The 19,927-nt window shown below is 38.7% G+C and overlaps 1 protein-coding gene across 1 annotated transcript; it reads left to right on the top strand.

Annotated features, from left to right (window-relative positions):
* Positions 1 to 5,073: 5,073 nt before the first annotated feature.
* Positions 5,074 to 19,127, top strand: stum (stum, mechanosensory transduction mediator homolog). The gene is made up of 4 exons (XM_026319353.1): positions 5,074 to 6,054; positions 14,273 to 14,455; positions 15,980 to 15,988; positions 17,207 to 19,127. Exons 1-4 carry the CDS (start codon positions 5,844 to 5,846, stop codon positions 17,239 to 17,241), a joined length of 438 nt encoding a protein of 145 aa, XP_026175138.1. The 5' UTR covers positions 5,074 to 5,843; the 3' UTR covers positions 17,242 to 19,127.
* Positions 19,128 to 19,927: the final 800 nt, after the last annotated feature.

The following is a 19,927-nucleotide window of genomic DNA, read 5'->3' as shown; positions in this document are numbered from 1 at the left end:
GTTGGATCGCGATGGGATAATGTTTGTGCTTGAACGTATTAGAGATGCGCTCACATGTCCCACATAACGCAGTGATGCCCTAATGGCAGAAATGAAAGAGATTACAGCACTGAGGTGTTTGGCAACTGGAAAAATGCAACAGTGCAATAGTGATGACTTGTGTCTGCCACAGCCTTCCATCACCTGAGTGATTGCACAAACTATTGAAACGCTTTCACAACCTCATATAGTGACACAGAAATCTTCTGGTTTGAGTCTCTTCTTTCCAGTTTGGTTTTCTTGTTCTTTTACTTCCTTTCATATCTTGGACTGTTGGCTCCATGCCATCCTAAAGTACAACTTAAACAGACTGTCCTGCAGTCATGGAAATTGGTAAGAGGTGAGCCATTTTGCATTACAAGTAATAAAATCAGTATGGTAGACCAATGTAAGCACTTGAATATACTGTAGTAACTAATGCCTATACACATTTTTAACATTTGGCTGTTTTAATTAACTTTAAAGATATTTAGCCTAAGAGAAACTTTGCATAAAGCAGCCTGTGTTCATGATTAATCAATTTCTTAATACAAGCATTTTATGATTTCACTGTCCATTCTATTATCATTTATTCTACAGTATTTTCACTAAGAGGCATTTTAAGACCTTTACAGATAGTTTTTGATCAACCAATCACAGTCCTTGAAATGCTGTGTCACCCCTAGCAACGGGGTCAACCACACCTCCTCACTAATGTAAAGGTTTTTGTACTTTCCTTACTCTTAGCTCCTTCTCCTTCTCCTTACCCTTACCCTGAGAAGTTTCCTAAATCACTTTCCCAGCTAGGACTTTTTAGGCTAAAATAGGAGCTCTCTGAGAGGATTCTAAGAAACTTTGTGAATACAGGCCCAGATTTCTAGGAATGAGCAGCCAGCAGATGTCACTCTTCTCTCTTTTTAAATTCTCTAAAGTCCTCAGATGTTTCATTGTGGTTTCCAAAGCCAGATTTCTATTACTCTGATTGGAATTCAGTAAAATGATTAATTGTTGAAGAGTAACAGTGGAGAACGATCTCAACTCAGTCCCCCCCCCCTAAAAACTAAAACCCTGTGCTGACGGCTGCTGTCTGGGGTCAATGTTAAAATGAACCACACTTCAGAGGAAAGCGTACGATGACGTTCAGCGCCGGACTGTAGGCGGCAGGTCTAATGCCCACTGCTCTTGCTTTGTGAGAGCTCCTTGATATTTCCAGACTAACTGACCTGAAAATCTCCTCTTGCACCAGGACGACACCTCCCATGACGTCAATGCAGTGACATCATCACCCAGACTTTCTTTAAATAGTTTCAGACCCAGTTTCTTATTTTCATGTCCCACCACCCTCCATGCTACTTCCTACATGTGTATGTGCATACACAATCTTATGAGCACAATTACTCACTGACAGAAGCTTTGTGCTCACACACACAGCAGATGACCCATTGGGATAGATGGTCTGATTAGATTTTGGAGGACCCTGCTGCATAGATTTGCATACTAATGAGGAAAAAATTCAGGCAGGAGATGGGGCAGCTCAAGTGTTTCTTGTTTGCAAGTGATGATGTTTCTCAAAATTTCAAAGAAATTAATCAATATAGTAAATGTTCAGCATTTTAGAGACCAAACAGTTCATTTAGTAACTACAATATTATAGACACATCTGGCCTGATCCTCTGTCATGGTCGATTTGCTGTGGTAAAAATACTCTTTCATGGGACCAAGAAAAGGGTCTTGGAGATGCCCTATTAAATTTGCATGTAAGCATGTCTGTCAGCATGACCTACCTGTAGCAAAAAGGAATGAGGACACAAGCAAGCAGCCTGAGGTTTTACAAAAAATGATCTTTGTGACCAATATTCTTATGTCTAACTTCAATGCTTTATTATTTATATATTTTTTTGTATGTGTCTCTAATCTTTTGTGCAATTGGATAATTTAACCTCTTTAGACCTTGAAAAATAAAATGGTCCTTTGGTGGAAGTAAATGGGCTTTAATTAGACATGTTTTTGTACAAGGCCACAACTATTCTATAGCTGTCACACACACATCCATCTGAAATGTAGTATAAAGTAGCATTAAACAGAAATTGTTCACACTAAACTCTAACTCCTAATGTAACACAAGTGAAAATGTCCCCCAAAAGGCAGGGCAAGTTAAAGTCTGGAAAATATGGTAAGTAAACAAGAACTTAAAAGTAGTATTTAAAGATGCACTGTGCAATGTAAAAGATTTAGCGCCATCTAATAGTGAGATGGCAGAATGCCCTTCACTTCCCACACCCCGCTCCCCGATTCTGAGGAACAAGGGAGGGTACAGTGGCGTCACCTTTAAAACAAAACATGATTCCGGTCTAGAACCAATGTTTGTTTTGTCCCTTCTGAGCTACTGTAGAAACATGGTGCCACAACATGGCTGCTTTCATAAAAGGAGACCTGCTCCATATGTTGATTTAAAAGGCTCATTCTAAGATTCAGAAAGTTCAAGTTTATTTTTTTCAAGTGATTACACACTGACAAAATATTTATAAGTACAATATCCCATTCCTTCTTATAGACTGATCGAAATATTAGACATTGACCTTTAAGTTCAGTGATTAACACTAGAGCTTATACAGTAAATTCCTTCCACCATAGTCCCACTGCATTTCCAGCAGTAGAAGTACTTCAATCTTTTACTTTAGTAAAATTATCGATAGTGTAGGAATACTCTGTTTGAATTAAAAGTCTTTCATTCAAACTTAAATACAAGTACATGGCAAGTAAATCAAAATGTATTATTACGACTGGATAATAATTACTGGTATGTTAATTCATGGTAAAGGTGGAACTACTTTAAACTACTTTATGCACTGTTAGATATTTAGATCCTAATTTGTTAGAAGTTTCTGTTTTGCATTATTGATATGAATGTACAAACTATATAACTACTGTTACTGTGTCAAACTTAATGTAGTAAAAAGAGCAATGTTTCCCTAATAAAATAAAAAATAAAGTTACATTTAAGAGCATGTACTTACACAGTTCCACCACGGTGAATATTTCGACAGACTTCACATTTCTCATCATTAGGTATAAAAGGATTACTACTTCCTGCACAGAGCAGTGTTAATAATGATTGTTTCTGTCTGGAATGAGGATAAAGGGATATGTTTTAAGACGTACTGATTAAGTCCTGGACTTTGTAGTGGAAAACGCTCTGATGATGAGCACAAACAATGTTTCAGTCTTTATAGCTCATCCCTGCTGCTTTATCCCAACAAGAAAAGAATATATGTTCACAGAAAGCCCAGTGAAAACATGATCGGCTTTGATACAGTTGTACTGGGAATTCATGCAGCATTACTGGAGCCTGAAAGAAACAAAGAGAAGGAAAAACAGAGGAACATAAAAGCCAGCGAGAGTTGGCCAAGAGTCTGCAGATGAAAGGCGAGAGAAAAGGAGTGAGTGGATGGTACAGTCACTGTGGTGATGATCCAGTCTGGGGTGAGGGACACGATGCCATCGGGAGCGCACACACACACACACACACACACACACACACACACACACACACACACACACACACACACACACACACACACACACACACAGAGACAACACACGTACGTATATAAATAACCGGTGTGTGATGTCAGCTTTTCCTGACAGATGGAATCAATATAAATGAAACCCTGACAGAACAAGGAAAAGACCATGTGTGTATGTGAGCATGTGTGCAGCAGCAGGGTGGAGAGTCAAAAAGATGGAAGGAGAGTTGAGGTTCAGGCACTCCAATGAAAGATTTTTTTTTTTTTTTTTTTTGCAACAAAGTGGCCACGGTGATTGAGGTCAATGGTCCAGATTTCTCAGATCAATCTTTAATGCTGCTTTGTATGAAACAGAAAGAGTGAAACCAGTCTTGAGCTGCTATCTTGTGTGTTTCAAAGATTAAACGGAAATTAAAAATGGGAATTGAACAGAAATTAGAGAGAGAGATGTGAGAAAAAGAGGGAGGCAGGGTATGGAGAAGGGACCAAAAAAATCCAGAGATCAATATCTTCTGTATAATTCCCTACCGCTTCCTGGGTTGCTAGGAGACTAAAAAGAGATGAGAGAGAGAAGAAAAGAAGAAAGGATGCCATAAAGAGAAAAGGAGTGAGTGGATGGTACGGAGAAGCTAGACAGAAAAACAGGGAGACAGATTAATATAAAAGCAGAAAAGAAAATTCAGGGTTGCACTGATTTCCATTATGTTTTTACCACTTATGTTTATAAGTGGCCCCGGATAAAGCGGAAGAAAATGGATGCATGGATGAATGTTTATGTAGAGATCAGAGTGGAGAAGAAAAACCGGAGCAGGGAAAATGAGAGAATTAAATGAAAGTCAGAGTTAATGGAGGAAGAAAGAGAGATGACGAAACAGAAGGATGTCTGATCTTTAGGGGATTAGGTTGCATGAATAATTACTAAGATATTGACACTGGCTGTTTCATCCTGTCCCCTCGTCGCCACTGTCCATTGTCCAGACTGCCCTCCATTTGTTTTTGTTCCTCTTATTCCTCATATCAGTTTCCCTTCCTGCTCTTTCTCCTCTATCTTTATTTTGTCTTTCACAGTTGTATCATTTTCAGTCAGTAAGTGTTTATAGCTGTTTACACACTGTACTCAAAGCATGAACAACAATTAGATTCAAAACGACACTTTGGAGAATTACATGACGATTAGCAAACGCTAACTTCTATTACAGACAGGGGACATTTGCAATAGGCTCATAATTAGAATCATAACGTGTGGGTGCTTCATCAAGGGCTCGTTCACTTGCAGTTAATCGCTTGTAAATGTATGAATGAACAAAATAACGTAAACAAATGCTTTAGATCTGAGCTGAATGCATTTACTCAGCACATCAACCTCAATCAGTGACTTGATTCGCATGCACAGAGTAAAGGCTCGCTGAAAGTGATCTCACTGACTGGTAACATTTGATCGATCCACTGTTCCTTTAAATAGAGGGAGAAGACGGAGGGAGTAAGAGAGAGTGAGAGAGGGAGACGTAGTAGAAAAGGAGGGGTTACTGTGAGCGCTTTCTGTTCTCCGTCTCAGAGGGGTGTGTGGGTAGAGTGTGATTTTACTGAAAGAAAGACGAGCAAGTGACTTCAGAGGAAATTGCTGAAAAGATCAGCACATCTTTCGAGGATTTTTTTTTTTTTCTCCTGAAGACACTGAAACAGTTTTAAGGAGGAACTGTCACTGATTCTGCATTCCTTAAGAACATATAAGGCATGGACACAAATGGCAAATATTACTGACCTCTGAGGAGACTGTGGCCACTGTTAAGGACTTTTAAGTGAACAGTATTGATGAAAAAAAAAAATCTTGCTTCCCTCCAGACTGTCTCTTGGAGGAACTGTAAAGGTGACTTTTTCAGACTTCTTTCAAAGAAATCACTGAAGATATCTGCTCTCTCTCCAGGGAGGATTGAGATTTAGCTGAAAATTGCTAAAAAGCTTTTCAGGCAGCAGAAAATTCCTTAGATTTTAGGAAAATCACAGGCTATTTCATTGCATTTCACTGGAATAGAATTTAGTCTTTGTGGTTGTTCTACTGACATATATTTATATTTGTCACCAATTCTCCACTTTTAAAACTGTGTGCTAGTAAATGTGACATTGGTGGTGACTTGTGAGCCAACTGTTGACATGTACTGGTGAATATTTTCTCCAAAGATACAATCCATCACGACTGACTCTTACTGCCTTCTACTTTCGAATTTCTAATAACCTTAATCAAACCTGAGCATCCTTCAAATATCAGTTGAAAACAACAAGGAATAGAAAGAAGGAGAGATGGCACAGAAAGAAGGAGGAACAGAGCAGGGGCATGTTAAGACTGGGGACAATCTGGGAGGCAAAGCCATGGCTGGGGCCTCTACAGCGGGCGGTGGAGTGGTGGTCGAGGTCAGGGAGAAGAAGGGACCTCTGCGGGCTGCGATACCCACAATGCCTTTCCCTTTGGCTGTTATCTGTCTTTTCCTGAACACCTTCATACCTGGACTCGGTGAGTTGGGAATATGTTTTTCTTCTGCTTTTCATTCTTTGACACATTGGGACTATCTATCCCCTAACTGCACACAAAACCAAATATAGGTACTACGTAAAAATCGAAAAGGGAAAAATTGAGAGAAAGTAAACACAGAACTGAAAACAGTGAAACAAATGATACAAGCAAGCATGTTAGCAAACAGCAAGACAAAGAAACGTGAAGTAAATAAAAAAAATAAATAAATATCAGTATGGAATGAAGAGTGTTTATAAATGCTGCATGGAAAGTTCACAGGCACTGACAAGTTAAATTTAGTTTGGGAAAAAAAGCGACCGGACAGTTTGGGGGAGTTATTTTTACCCATCCATTCGGAAAAAGGAACATGAACTGTAGAGACTCTGGCTACGTGTTTCGTCACCTGTGTATTTTTTGTATACATATATGAGAAAAAGGTTAAGACATATAGTGAGAGCCCATTTACACCTTGTGTTAAAATATGAGTGTCAGGGTGCAAGTATACACAGCCGCCACTTCCCAGGTGTTAATGCACACAGTGTCTATCATCACAGGTCGAAATGTCATCGCAATGAGTATAAAAATCCTTCACAGGTGTCATTATTATGGGCTGCGACATAATCACTGTGGGGAGGGGGGGGCTTGCAGCTCAGGTCACAAGATCACAGTGTCAAAGTCAGCGAGAGCCCACAATCAGGTCTTTTATCAGACGCAATAACGAACTGATGCATCTTAGAAGATCAACTCTGCAACAAAGATATTGTTTTTTTTTTTTTATTGACAGCAAATACCATGGATGGATGGATGGTCTGCAAGTAGGCTAATGAATTTATAAATATGTGAATGAATTTTTACTACTTTATGCATTTCTTTAAAAGATGAATAAATAAGGCAGAGGAATCACTTGACTCAATTGTCTATATTGCAGATTTTGTGACCATGTGGCCACATATGAAGCTCTTCATGTTTTGTGTTGGTTTTTGGTCCATGTATTTGATACACATTTGTATGATTCTTTCATCACTGATTTTTTATTCCATGTTTCCTTTGTGCAGCTAGTCAAATCCTTGTTGCTGTGGTGAAGTTAAATGCACACAGAATTTGATGACAACAACAAGATGACTCAAGTCTGACTCACTTTAAACTTAAGACTCTACACCCTTGTGTAATTATCACAGGATTTGCACGTTTTAATGAAATCCTGATTGTCTGATTGTTTGTATTTTGGTGCAGATGCAGTCCAAATCATTTTTGGTTATTAGGACGTCTCTGCCTTCGGTCAGACCTTTTCCCTCTAATTCTCAGTGTCTAATCTTCCACTTTGTTTTTACATCTGTGCCTGTGCCTGTGTGTGCAACAGCATCTGGTAGCTAAACACACACACAGAAACACACACACAGATTAATTTTCATTTGTACATAACAAAGCCTGTGAAGCCAGAATTGACACACACAGAGACACACGCAGTCTTTCTCTAGTTGTGAGGACATTCATTAATCTATTTGGCCCTTAAATCCCAACCTTTTAACCTAACCCTGACTGTAACATAATTCAAACCAAGACCTTAAAACAAAATTTGTCCACAATGTACACACACACACACACACACACACACACGCACACACACACACACACGCACACACGCACACACAGTATAATGAACTGTACCTGTAGTCACCAAACCCTACTATACTCAAATTAATACAACACTATTGCTATATGTAGGTACACATACAGTTCATCCAGATCAGCCTCAGTACACACACTCACACTAGTCTAGATTATCTTAGTGCTTTAGCAGACAAACACATAGGTAATGTAATGTGAAGTTTATTTTAGAAAAGCCAATAAACAACATATACAACAGTATGTACATGCACAGCAATTATATGGAGATGAGGCTTTGTCCAAGACAAAACACTGAAATAAAAAGAACCAAAACAGAAGAAATACAAGAACAAAGATCAACAAAGACAAAAACACAAGGTTATGTTTTTCTCTAAAGGAAGTACGAGACTGACGACTATAGAAATCACTCAGTGCTGAGTCTGTCACCAGATAACCTTTGACGTGTCCTGTCCACCGCTTGGCTCTGACCCACTGTTCACGACTCTTTGGACAGTCATCAGTGTGTTTGCGTGCATTGTGTGCTTTCTCCATGGTCTTTTCCTCTTAAAAGGGCTTCAGATTTCAAACCATTCAGTGTTTTTGGCTCAATTTACAAACAGTCTTTTTGTATAAATGTAGAATTATTGACCGCTTCAAAATCGCACAAACAACCCTGTAATAGAACAGGGTCAACAAACACTTTGACCGGAAAAAAAAAAAAAAAAAACTGTTTATGCCCATTTAGAAGAAGAAATTGCCCTGACATGTTGTCTTAACAATTGTCCCCAGAACCTAAGTGTGTGTGTGTGTGTGTGTGTGTGTGTGTGCGTGTGTGTATGTGTGTGCGCACAGTAATAGTGAGTGTGTGTGTGTGTGTGTGTGTGTGTGTGTGTGTGTGTGTGTGTAGGCTTGTCTGAATGCCTTGACATTTCATTGAATAACTGTGGCCAGTTGCCATGACAACACTGACTGAAATGAACACAATGCACATGTGTGTGTGTGTGTGCGTGTGTGTGTGTGCGTGTGTGTCAGTGCCGTTCAGGTCTAACTGACTGAGACTGGGAACAGCATCTTGTTCTATTCAACCTCCAGCCAAAATAAAATTTAGAAATGTGTAATTGAATTTGGACAAGAGTCAGAGCAGAACACTATCTCCTGCAGACATGCAGACACACAGGTGCATGAGCAAATACACACAGAAACATGCACATATACACACATAACACACACACTGATAAATAACGCAGGACACTTTTATAGCACAAAAGATCTACAAAGTTAATTCAACACATTTCGTGTAATAGCACCTGGCTGCTTGGTATTGTTTATGTTTGTAATATCAGTGAAGGTGTGAGAGGTTGTGGGTTTACCCGCTTTATGTCTGTATGCTAAGCTAAGCTAACTGCCTGTAGCTTTATATTTAGCATTTGTCAATTTTCTTATCTAAATCTCAGCAAGAAAATGAAAACCTATTACTATAATAAAATATTCCTCTGACCTAGAGGCTCAGCATTTAACCGAATAAGCAAAGTTCAAAGTTCAAATACTGTATACACCTTTCAGCAGCTCTGAAGTCCAGGACCGAGACCACATATCTTGTTTTTTATATTATTCATACACAACAACAAATGGAAAAAAATCACAAGGAGCCAGGCTGGCTGTTTGTCCCTGCTAAGCTACATGAACCTCTGGCTTTCTTCAATCAGCATACTCACCAAATGACAAGTTATTCGCATATTTTCACACAACTAAAAGCATTTTATGGAGAAATGTTGGTACTCTGTTTTAAAAGTCAGATTTGTTCCGAAGTGAGCCTCAAATGTGAGGTGAAAGCATTTCCGCACCCAGAGCTCTTCACCGAGCTGCAGAATTCAAACTGACAACCTCCTTTTCTCTGGTCTGCATGAATTAACTTTGCATTAACATCCTGTCTGATGGTATTTTATCAGAGCCTTAAACTGTCCCTGCTCTGTAATGAAGACTGTTGGTGAGTAGCACAGACTCTGTCTGCTTGTAAATAATTACACATACTTATTGTGAAGGTAACTACGGCTCACAACGTGTGTGATGAGCTTTGCCTTAAGAGGACTGGAAAGTGAGGCATTGACACAGTCTACAATGAGTATATGATTCAGTCCTGAGTGTGTGTGTGTGTCTGTGTGTGTAATGTCACGTGTGAGGTATTGGAGAAACTGCATCACTTTACTGGGTCATGTTGACATGTTGCCTCTGGATATATCTGTGTGCTTTCTATCTATCTTTATGAGGACCAAAGGAGTCCACCCCAAAAATAAGACTGGTAAAAGGCTCCAGAGTTAATTATGGACTAGCTGTAGGAGAGACTAGAGTCAGGTCTATGATTTAAAATTATTAGGCTCATGGACGTGGAAAATGTTACAGGGTTAAGTTTAGGGTTGGAGGACTAGAGAAGGGTTTAGAGTTTACTCTCATTTGACACTTGCTTTGTGGTACGATGGCTATGCCCACCCACACTCTGCATTTCATCCTGACTCAGATCAACACTTAGAATCAGATTAGATAGAGATGAAGTCTGAATAGAGGTTATGATCACAGAGACATACAGTGTTATTACAGAAAATATCTTCAACATCATGAATACATTCTTCTGAGCACCACAAATGTCCCAAAACTATATAATCAGAATTCGATCCTTCTGGCTGATTCAAATGTGACGTGTATCAGTAAATTATTTTCAGGTCTTTCTTCCAGCTCGGCTACAGGAAGAGCTATTGCTCTATGGGCCCAAGCACACAGGCAGCTGATGAACTTTATCAATGTACAGAATGTGCACAGAGGCAATGGCTTTAGAGTTCGTTAAAAGCACCCTCGACTGACTTTGACTGATTGTAATGTAACTGATTAATGATTTACTGTAACTGATTTTGCTGCAGAGTAAACTAGCCAACTTTCTCCTTTAATTTCTCCCTCTCCTTTTCTTCCCTCTGTTTTTCCCTCTCCCTTTGTGTCATTTTATTCTCCTTCTCTTCTCTGTCTTTCACACTCTTACACTCCATCATTAACCTCCCACACTACCAGTGGGTGCTTTGTAGAAATCTCTGTGTAATTATAGTCATTAGCCTGGGTAATATCTAGGCACGCACGCACGCACACACACGGACACGCACGCACACACACACACGGACACGCACACACACACAATCTCCCACATGTGACATTCAGATGATCCTAGAGCTTCTTTTTCTCCACATGGATAGATTGATAGTGGAAATGAAGAAAAATATTAAAACTTTACACACAACTATGATTGTCATTTTTTTTAATGTAACTGAACACATTCATACAGAGCAAATGTTTCCCTATTGGTTGTCTTTCTTGTTCTCATCAGTTATGTGCAGGCTATGAGATGTCATCAGATACAAAGTGTGAAATAATTTTCCTGCTTTCATCTCAACTGTGTTGGATTAATCTCACGTTAACAAGAGATTACATGTTACAGTTTCGGGTATTTCTGTCAATGTCCAACAGCTGTTGTGTTTGAAGCCAGGAACTGTTTTGTTTCATTAACTTCTGTTCATGAAAGACACTGGTAGGATAATGAGTGAGCATCTGCTGATCTCTTTGTTGCCAATAATAGGGAACATTTCAGCAAACCAGCTTTTTGTCTACAAATCTTACTGTTTGGAGGTGTTTTTCCCCTCATCAGGAGCTGCTTAGGGAGGGAATGGACTGAATGATCAGTTGATTTACCAATTTGAGCAAATTAAATCTGGTTTAATCAATACTTTTCTATTAACATTGGATCAAATCATTGCATGAAAAAAGTCATGCGTAGTGATTAATCAATAATCAGCCATAATGCACATGTTGATCATCTTGGCAGGTACAACAAATATCTATTTTTTCCAACACTGATATGATAGAAACCTACTATTCAGTGAATGCAACAGACGTGGATGGTACCTAATGGAGACTAAAGACATTGGAAGTCAAACAAAAAAAGTGAAAGTAGCCACCAGAGCATATAAATCCTGTTTTACGTGCCAAAAACTCAGATGGTAGTGATGTGTAATATTTAGACACCAGCTTGCTGTCAATCACAGCTAATGTCTGGAGGTGGGCGGATCCACCAGCAGCCAGAGCATCTGCTGGTGGGTGTGACCTCTGCGACCTCAACATTTCTATGTCTGATCAGAACATATCAGCTCTGGGTGGAAGCTCATTTTAGCTCACAGTTGCTCTTTCTGTGAAAGGCTTTAAAATGAGCATTGGATAAAAATTTGAAAGTAAAAGTAAATATCGAATTAATCTCTCCCTTTGCACATGTAAATGGTGGACTTTGTTTTGTTTTTGTTTTTTTTTTAAAACCAGGCCACTTTACTATTCTGGGATTGTGCTTGTTCCAGAGTTTAACTCTTTGGAAAGAATTCCAGATAAGGCCAGTGCAGGGCATGTGAAAATAAATATTATGGCATGAATTCAAACTTGTCAGAGATTATGGGACAAATAGAGTAAATCGGAGTCATGGCAGAGCACTGAGTTTTTAAGTTTGCCTGCTAATTTAATCTTAAAGAGAGCTATGGAAATAGAGAAGCAAAACAAAGTGAGCAAGAAAAAGTGATAAGAAACTTTTACATAAGTCAACTTTGATCTCTCCTCGCTGATGAGAAACAAGATGCAGCCGACAGTCCAGCCAGTCTTTTTCCTGCGCCCGCCCCCCCACCTGCTATTTGAATTCCTCCAATGTGACAAGAAGTGGAACTAGCAGATAGAGAAGGGGCCAAGGCCATGATACACATATTGCCCACTAGGCATTTACTGCACCACATTCAGTATTCACAGTATTCAGTTTTATTTGCAAAAGGGTACAGACAGTCTGCAGAGAGAAAGCCTAGGCATCAATTCATTCTCTGAATAATTTATGATATTGAGCAAAAGAACACACTTAATGATAGAATCACTAAAAAAAAGAAAAAACACAACAAATTCAGACATTTTATACTCAATGAGATTTTCTGAATTAACTAACTAAATGGAAGAGTGGGGAATATTACTAAACCAAAGCAAAGACCAGCCAGTTTAGTGACACATATCAACAGGAACTAATTCACAATCCCATCGTGGCTGTTTATACATTGCGAACGCTCAAGATGTCTAATGTAAACTGGCGTGTCTCATAAATATTTAGGGTTAAAAACATGCACAATTATACATGCCCCAGGGTGAGCTGAAATCTACAACAACTCCCAAATAATGTTAGAAGATTTAAGGGTAAGAGTGATGAAATGCAAAACTCTGCATCATTATACTGGACCCCAGTAGGTCACTACAGAGACTTGGTTTAAAAGATTGGAAATGTAGGGAAGATATTCTGGTACATGTACTGAGTTTTATATCAATTCTGGATGAATAGTTACTGGTTTATTTGTGAAATAATGGATTTTGAATTTGCATGCATGCTGTCCAAATACTTCCCAACAGGGAAAATCAGGTATTTATTATATATTCAGGTATTATGTGCACTGTCTGTTAGTCTGCACGCAAATATTGCTTAATAATTATTGGAGAGAAAATTATCTTATTATCAGACGATACTGATATGAATATGTCAAAAAAAGAAAGAAAGCGGCTTCTGGCTGCTAATTAACAGTAGTTGTCCCATTCATAACTATGGATGTACGGATGCTAGTAGGTCAGTGTGAGATCAAACTAAAAAAAAAAAAAAAGCACTGTAGGCTGTTACAGTGATCACCAAGTAACCAAATCAGAGTCTGTCTTTGATATTATTAGGCAGCCTCAAGATACAGGCAGTATAAATCATGTTACACATATCCTATTCCTGAGGAAATGTTGTCATGGAAACATCCTGTAATGAAATAATCAGTGCATCCGTGTGTAACACAAAAACAGTACACACACACACACACACGCACATGCACGCTGTACAATGAATGACACCTGGGAAAGCCCACATCTGCAGATAACTGGATATGGAGTGACAGTGGATTTGTATCAGGCACATGAGGATTGGTCACAGAGATAATCCTATTTCAAACCAGTAATGGTGTGTGTGTGTGTGTGTGTGTGTGTGTGTGTGTATGTGTGTATCAGTGTGGATGCATGTTTCTGTGCTCTTCTCCAAAGCAAAGATCCACAACTGCCATGACCAGATACTCAAAAAACTATTATTTTCTTGGGAAAATGTGTTATGCTCAATATCACAGAAAATTCAATGTTTTCTGTGCTTTTTTTTTTTTTTTTTTTTTTAAACATTATCATTTGTTTACATTTGTCCTCAGAGGATGGTGAACATGGCAAACATTACATCTACTATATAAACATGTTGACATTGGTATTTATTTAGTATTTAGCTCAAAGAGCCACTCTGAATAACCCAGTGTCTTGTTTTCAGCAGGGCCAAGCACGTGTCTCCTCTAATTTATTTCACAGGAAATTCTGGAGACTGCTGTCTGGTATAGCTTATTGGAAATGAAAGACTGGAAAACTGCATGGAAAAATGTTTCATCAATTTAAGCTAAACACATCACTGAACAAACAAAGCACACCATTTGTAACTAAACTGAGTAGCTTTTGGTAACAGCGGGTTTTTTTTGCTGGTTTTGTCTCACAGGTACCTTCATCTCAGCGTTCACGGTGCTGTGTGGCGCTCGCAGTGACCTGATCTCAGAGCGAGGCGTGTGCTGTGTGTTCTGGCTCAACGTGGCGGCAGCCTTGATCCAGGTACTGACAGCTGTTATCATGGTCGGATGGATCATGAGCATCTTCTGGGGAATGGACATGGTCATCCTGGCAAGTCAGTATCTATATCTTTTTCGCTGCTCGTCTTTTCTGATCTTTTCATATCTCTATTTTTTTTTGTCGCATCTTCTAGTTAAAAATATAAATAAATATGTGATGCAATTATTTTGAGGTTTTTTTAACAAAATAACATATTTCATATTTCTAAACAGCCAGTGTCAATTTTTTTTTTGCTAGTTTTGGTCTTTTGGGATTTGTTTTGACAATAAGAACAGCACAGAATAAGAGTGTAATGTAAGAGTGAAAAAGAAGCAGAGGTAAGATGCAGAGAGAGATGGAATGGACAGGTTGGGCACTTTTAACTCCTTCTCTCTCAGAAAGTAGTGTCTTCTCCTGAGGCACTGATGCATGAACAAGCGCCGAAACACACACGCACGCACGATGCTAGTCTCTCATGGCACAGAGGCTGTCTTCTGTGTATGTATGTGTGTGCGGATGTGAGATAATTGCTGCCTGCGTGTCCCCACCAAATGTGTGTGAGCATGCACGCCTGCAAGAATCTGTGTGTTTGTCTGTGAGCTACAGTAATTGTTTGTGTGGGAGTGTGCAGCCCCCCTGGTGTGTTTTTGTTCACTGCTCCCCACTGTTTTTTCAGGCCTCCGGGCACATGTCTTATTCAACTGTTGCTGCTAAAACCTATACTTGCGTTAGCTTTCTCAGCTACCAGTTTCTCAAATACTTATACTGATTATGAATACCATGTTCCTGTTAGCATTAAAGACCATGCCGAACTCATTCATGCTGTTCGCTTTGAACATCAATAATTATTCAACTATTTATGTTTTTGTAGCTTTAAATTCTTATTCAGTTGTTCTCTCTTTCTGCTTGCATGCAATGAATCACTCCATAATATGGCATTTTTATCAGTAGTCCCCTTCACCGCTGTAATGAACCTGTTTGCATATATTCTTTCTAAACCTCTATCTCTACAAACACTACCCTCTTGTCTCTTTTTTCATCTATCTAATGATCATGGCATCATCTTCCTCCCACTGATCGCCTTCTTTTTGCATCTCTTCTTTATTTAATGATTGTTCCTATTTGATCTTGCCATATCCTTGCTCCTTCTCTGTATCACATTATTCCTCCCACTCTCTACCAAAGCCTCCCTCCCCCTTCTCCCCCAGTCTCCCCGTCTGCCTCAGTTTCTCCTTCAGTTTTCCTTTTTTTTTTTTTTTTATTAAAATGTTCTCGTATCATCCTCCTCGGTTCCCGTCTCTGTCTCTTTCTGCTCATCGATCCAACAAACCAGGGCTGTGTTGGTGCATTTGTGTTCATTTGATCATGTAATATATCTGAATCAATGTGAGGTCACATCATGTTCAAAGAGGGTTTTTTTTTCCCCCCCTTGAGTTAACTGATTGTGCTGTGGAGAATTAGCTTTTCATCCAAAAAAGCCTGTTTTGTGTTACTTTACAACAGTCGACTTCACAACGTATAAAAGTGTTAAACAAGTCATCACTAACTATCTCTTTTTTGTCTCCTCTCGCCTCCCTCTGCTGTCCTTCATCAACTAAAGTTTCTGATGGTAGGTGTTTCTCTTTTTTCCTCAATATCACTTAATTTGTTAAATTGTGGAGTGATGTGTCTCAAACAACAACCACATTTTGAAGGCTTAGAAATACACACTAAAGTACTGATTCAGGCATCTTTGCTCGAGCATCAAAATCCATTTCTGCCACTGGAAATACGAGTTTGACAACTCAGACGTGTTTAGGTATGAGAGGGCTTCGTTTATTTAAAACGACATCTGCCTTAGTCAAATGTCCATTGAGCCTTACCAGATGACAAGTGAAACGAAACCTGTGTGCACAGTGAAGCTGTAACACTACTGTTTTTAGCAATGTTCCTCCTTCCATATCCTACTTAGTTTAAGTTTACATTCCTGGAAACAAAGGTGCTGACTAGAACTGTTTTTATTTCCACAAAGATCTTTTTAGGAGACAATTTAAAATATATATATATATTTTAGTAAACCCAAAACCAGGCACTCAAAGACGCCTGAAAGAGCCATCCATAAATTGTTGCTACAGTAAACAGAAACGATTTATTTAAGAAATCTCTTTTAGGCGAGCTTTTTGAAGTGTACACAAAATTAATTTATGTAAATATGCAAACCTAAGGTTCAAAAGTCTATGAGAGGCTGATGAGAATTCTATTTTGGTTATAAACCATAAAAGTATTGGGTGAATTAAAATTTAGGCATGATGACAGCACTGGATATAGAGTCAGAGTATTGACAAAGTCATTACAATTCATCCTGAGGACCAAATGAACATCTGCCCCAAATGTCATCACGATCCATCCAATAGTTACTGAGACATTTGAGAGTGAAGTGGTGGATTCACTGCTCGGCAGAACCAACCCCCATAGAATACAAAGTTAAACATGTATGTGTCTGCTCTTATTTTTATGAATTAGTATTTGCTAAGTCACAAGTCAGACCAGTATTGTTTGTCACTCATTGCTTGCCCATATTTGATAAAGCATTTAAGCAATATCTTAGTTCTTTCTGGTCATTCTCAACGTCTGCTTTCACTTCACTCAATCAGATGAAATGGAAAAAGGCAATTACTGCCTAAAGCTCCAAATAAACATTCTGTAATTGCATTTAGTGCTTTAAAACCATCTTAACTGAGGCCATAAAATACAGATAATAGAGTTTTTCCTTGTTATTTCTACAAGCAGTCAAGCATATTTTCTTTTCTGCCCTCCCTCCATCCGCACCTCACCTCCCTTTCCTCAGGCTGTAGAGACCAGGGCATTCCCCAAGATGTCTGAGAGGCGTCGCCCTCGCGTCAGCTGATGGATCACATGGATACTCTGACCTCTTTAACCTCCCTGCAGCCTGATGGCGACCTTTACCTTTATGATGAGCAGTCACTGATGAGACAGCGAGGCAGAGACAGGATGAAAATGAATTAGTCACAGAGAATCAGGTGACACCTCTTTGTAAAAATCATTGGCTGCTAATTAGACAACACCAGGCCACATTTACATTCACGACTGAAAGGAACAGGACAGAAAAAGACTTAAACTGTATAATCACCAGAAATACAATGGATAAGAAAAAACAATTTGCTTGTATTTTGTTGAACAACTGTAACAGTGAACAGTTGGATTCTGTTTTTTTTTATATTTTTATTTGATCTGTCTGAAACTATAAATCTCTAAAAACTGTACTTTATATTTCCTACATGATGTGATGGAGTAAATGAAGAACAAAGGACAATTTGTTAACATGATGGTGTCACATAATTAACTGACTTTGTATTTCTGGCTTATAAATTCTGCAAGAAAAGTACAACTTCACCAAATTTGCTGCTGTATCAGACGTACTCAGCTGAATGATGCGTTACGTATTAATGGGCAGTAGCCTAGTTTGAGCTTCACCTGGAAAACTGACGAGAGCAGCCGAAGGCGGTGACAGAAATCGGCAAAAAGTCGGACAGTTCCCAGCAGTTTTCACAGCCTGTACAGGAAATCACAGAAATAGAAGAAATTCATTAAAATATAGTCATAGTCAGTATGTTAACATTGATGGTTTAACTTCCATGTTAGTTATTTTCATGAAAATGTAGGTGGGCTTGAATTGCCATGTAAAGCTGAATATATAACCAGGCCCTTTCAAACTAAAGAAATTCAAATCTTGAATCAGTGCCACTGTCGGGGCTTCATGTAATTTTCATCACATTCCACTTTACGTTGCCTCCTGATAGTTGGTAATTAATAAGACTCAGAGAGCTATATGTAATATAAGCTGAAAGTATCCAGCCTCCACAATAAAAGCACAATCGACCAGACAACTTATATTCTGCTAACAGAATAAACCTTTGTAGTGTTGAAACATTAGTCTAATAGAATCCAATAAGTTTTTTCTATAAAGCATCATGTTGTTCATCCAAACTCTACACTAATCTGTTCTTAGATCAGGTGGGAGCCAGGGGTTTCCCATCATGCCCTGAGGTCTTGCAGTCTCTGGAGATCAACAGCGGTATCAGGCTCCAAAGTGACTGTGTGGCGTCAGAGCATACTTGGGATAAAGTTGGAGATAATCTAACTGGCATGGATTGTGGCTCATCTGGAACGAGCACAGTGTTTACTGTTTCAAAGACTGACTCCAGCTTTTACCTTTAATTTGATTTAGTGGCCTTTCCATTGTGATACTGGCACCTTGTTCTCTCTGGGGAGCCGCTCTGTCTCTCACATTAGGACAAACATACAGTTACAATAATGTCACTGAGGTTTGTGAGGGAGGCCCTTTGTTTGAAGAGCTGGTTTTGGCTCTTTTACAAATAAGAGTTGTAAATCAACTACCATAAGTAGACACTCAGTATTACAGTATGGGAGGACTTGTATGTCATAAATATGGACAATTCTATCACTAAACTCAAAAAGCATGTGTCATATCTAACACAGCTGCCTTTGAGTTGTTGATCCAAACAAGGTCTTTCCCATGATACCACATCAGTTTGCTCAAGTGCTGAATTTACTGGCATATTTCCCAGAAATGTATGAAAAGTCAAACAGCCTTAAACAAAAAAGAATTAAAGCAGCCATAACACTAATGGAAAGCAGCGCACTAAATCAAAATCACTGCGGGTATGTTTGCGGAAAGTGATTGCTTAGCTAAGATACTGCAGCAAAAAAAAAAAAAAAAAAAAAAAGAACTGGGACATTTAATGCTCCTTAGAGTTCACCTCAAAAACAGAAATGCTGATTCCACCACTCTTTGTGCTGCAAATGTCCAGCACCATTTGTGGAAAAACTTCAGACAACTTTATTTATGGCAAAATCTTAATGTTTGTGCCTCTACACAAAACAGCAGAAATGTGCTGTCATTTTGCCCTGTGCTTCTTTTGATTTCCCACTGCTGATGGATTTATTACCCCTATAGGTTTTAATTCTGCTCATTATCTTATCCAAATGCCTTTGAGAGTACTGCTGTATGTTGTATTATAATATCACTGTTAATATATTTTAACTGTGTATATGTAGTGCAGTATTTGTGTATGAGAAAGATGATGATGATGATGATGATGATGTGTGTAATGGTATTTTCTGCCTTACAAATGACCATTGTATGTGTTGTCTGTAGCAGTGGTGCTGGAGTATCTTTATTTTCTATGGGTTTGGGTGCAGTTTATACATCTGAAACGTATTTGGACACTTTATTAACCTCTCAGCACTAAACACTGATTCTGCTTTGTGTTTCGGGGGAGATATTAACTAATTCTTAGGGTTGTTGTTTTTTTTTTAAATGATGCTGTTGTGTGAGCTTTTTGACTGTAGAATAAAAATACTACCATGTACAGTTTTTGCATGCGTAACTTTGGTTACCAATTACTGCATAGAGAAACACACTTCATTTTAAGATTGTAGCTTAAATATGTGACTTTGCAATATTGTTCTTACTTTAAGCCATTTGAGGTGAGTGTTATGAAATACTGCAATTAAAAAAAAGTAC

Source organism: Mastacembelus armatus, chromosome 24 (genome assembly GCF_900324485.2).
Source record: "Mastacembelus armatus chromosome 24, fMasArm1.2, whole genome shotgun sequence".
Taxonomy (NCBI): domain Eukaryota; kingdom Metazoa; phylum Chordata; class Actinopteri; order Synbranchiformes; family Mastacembelidae; genus Mastacembelus; species Mastacembelus armatus.
Note: the sequence above shows the minus strand (reverse complement) of the source record. Positions and strands in the feature narration are given on the sequence as shown.

Coding starts and splice junctions, on each gene's coding strand:
- stum (XM_026319353.1), top strand. CDS start 5,844: ATGGCACAGAAAGAAGGAGGAACAGAGCAGGGGCATGTTAAGACTGGG. Junction 6,055..14,272: donor CACCTTCATACCTGGACTCG/GTGAGTTGGGAA, acceptor TTTGTCTCACAG/GTACCTTCATCTCAGCGTTC.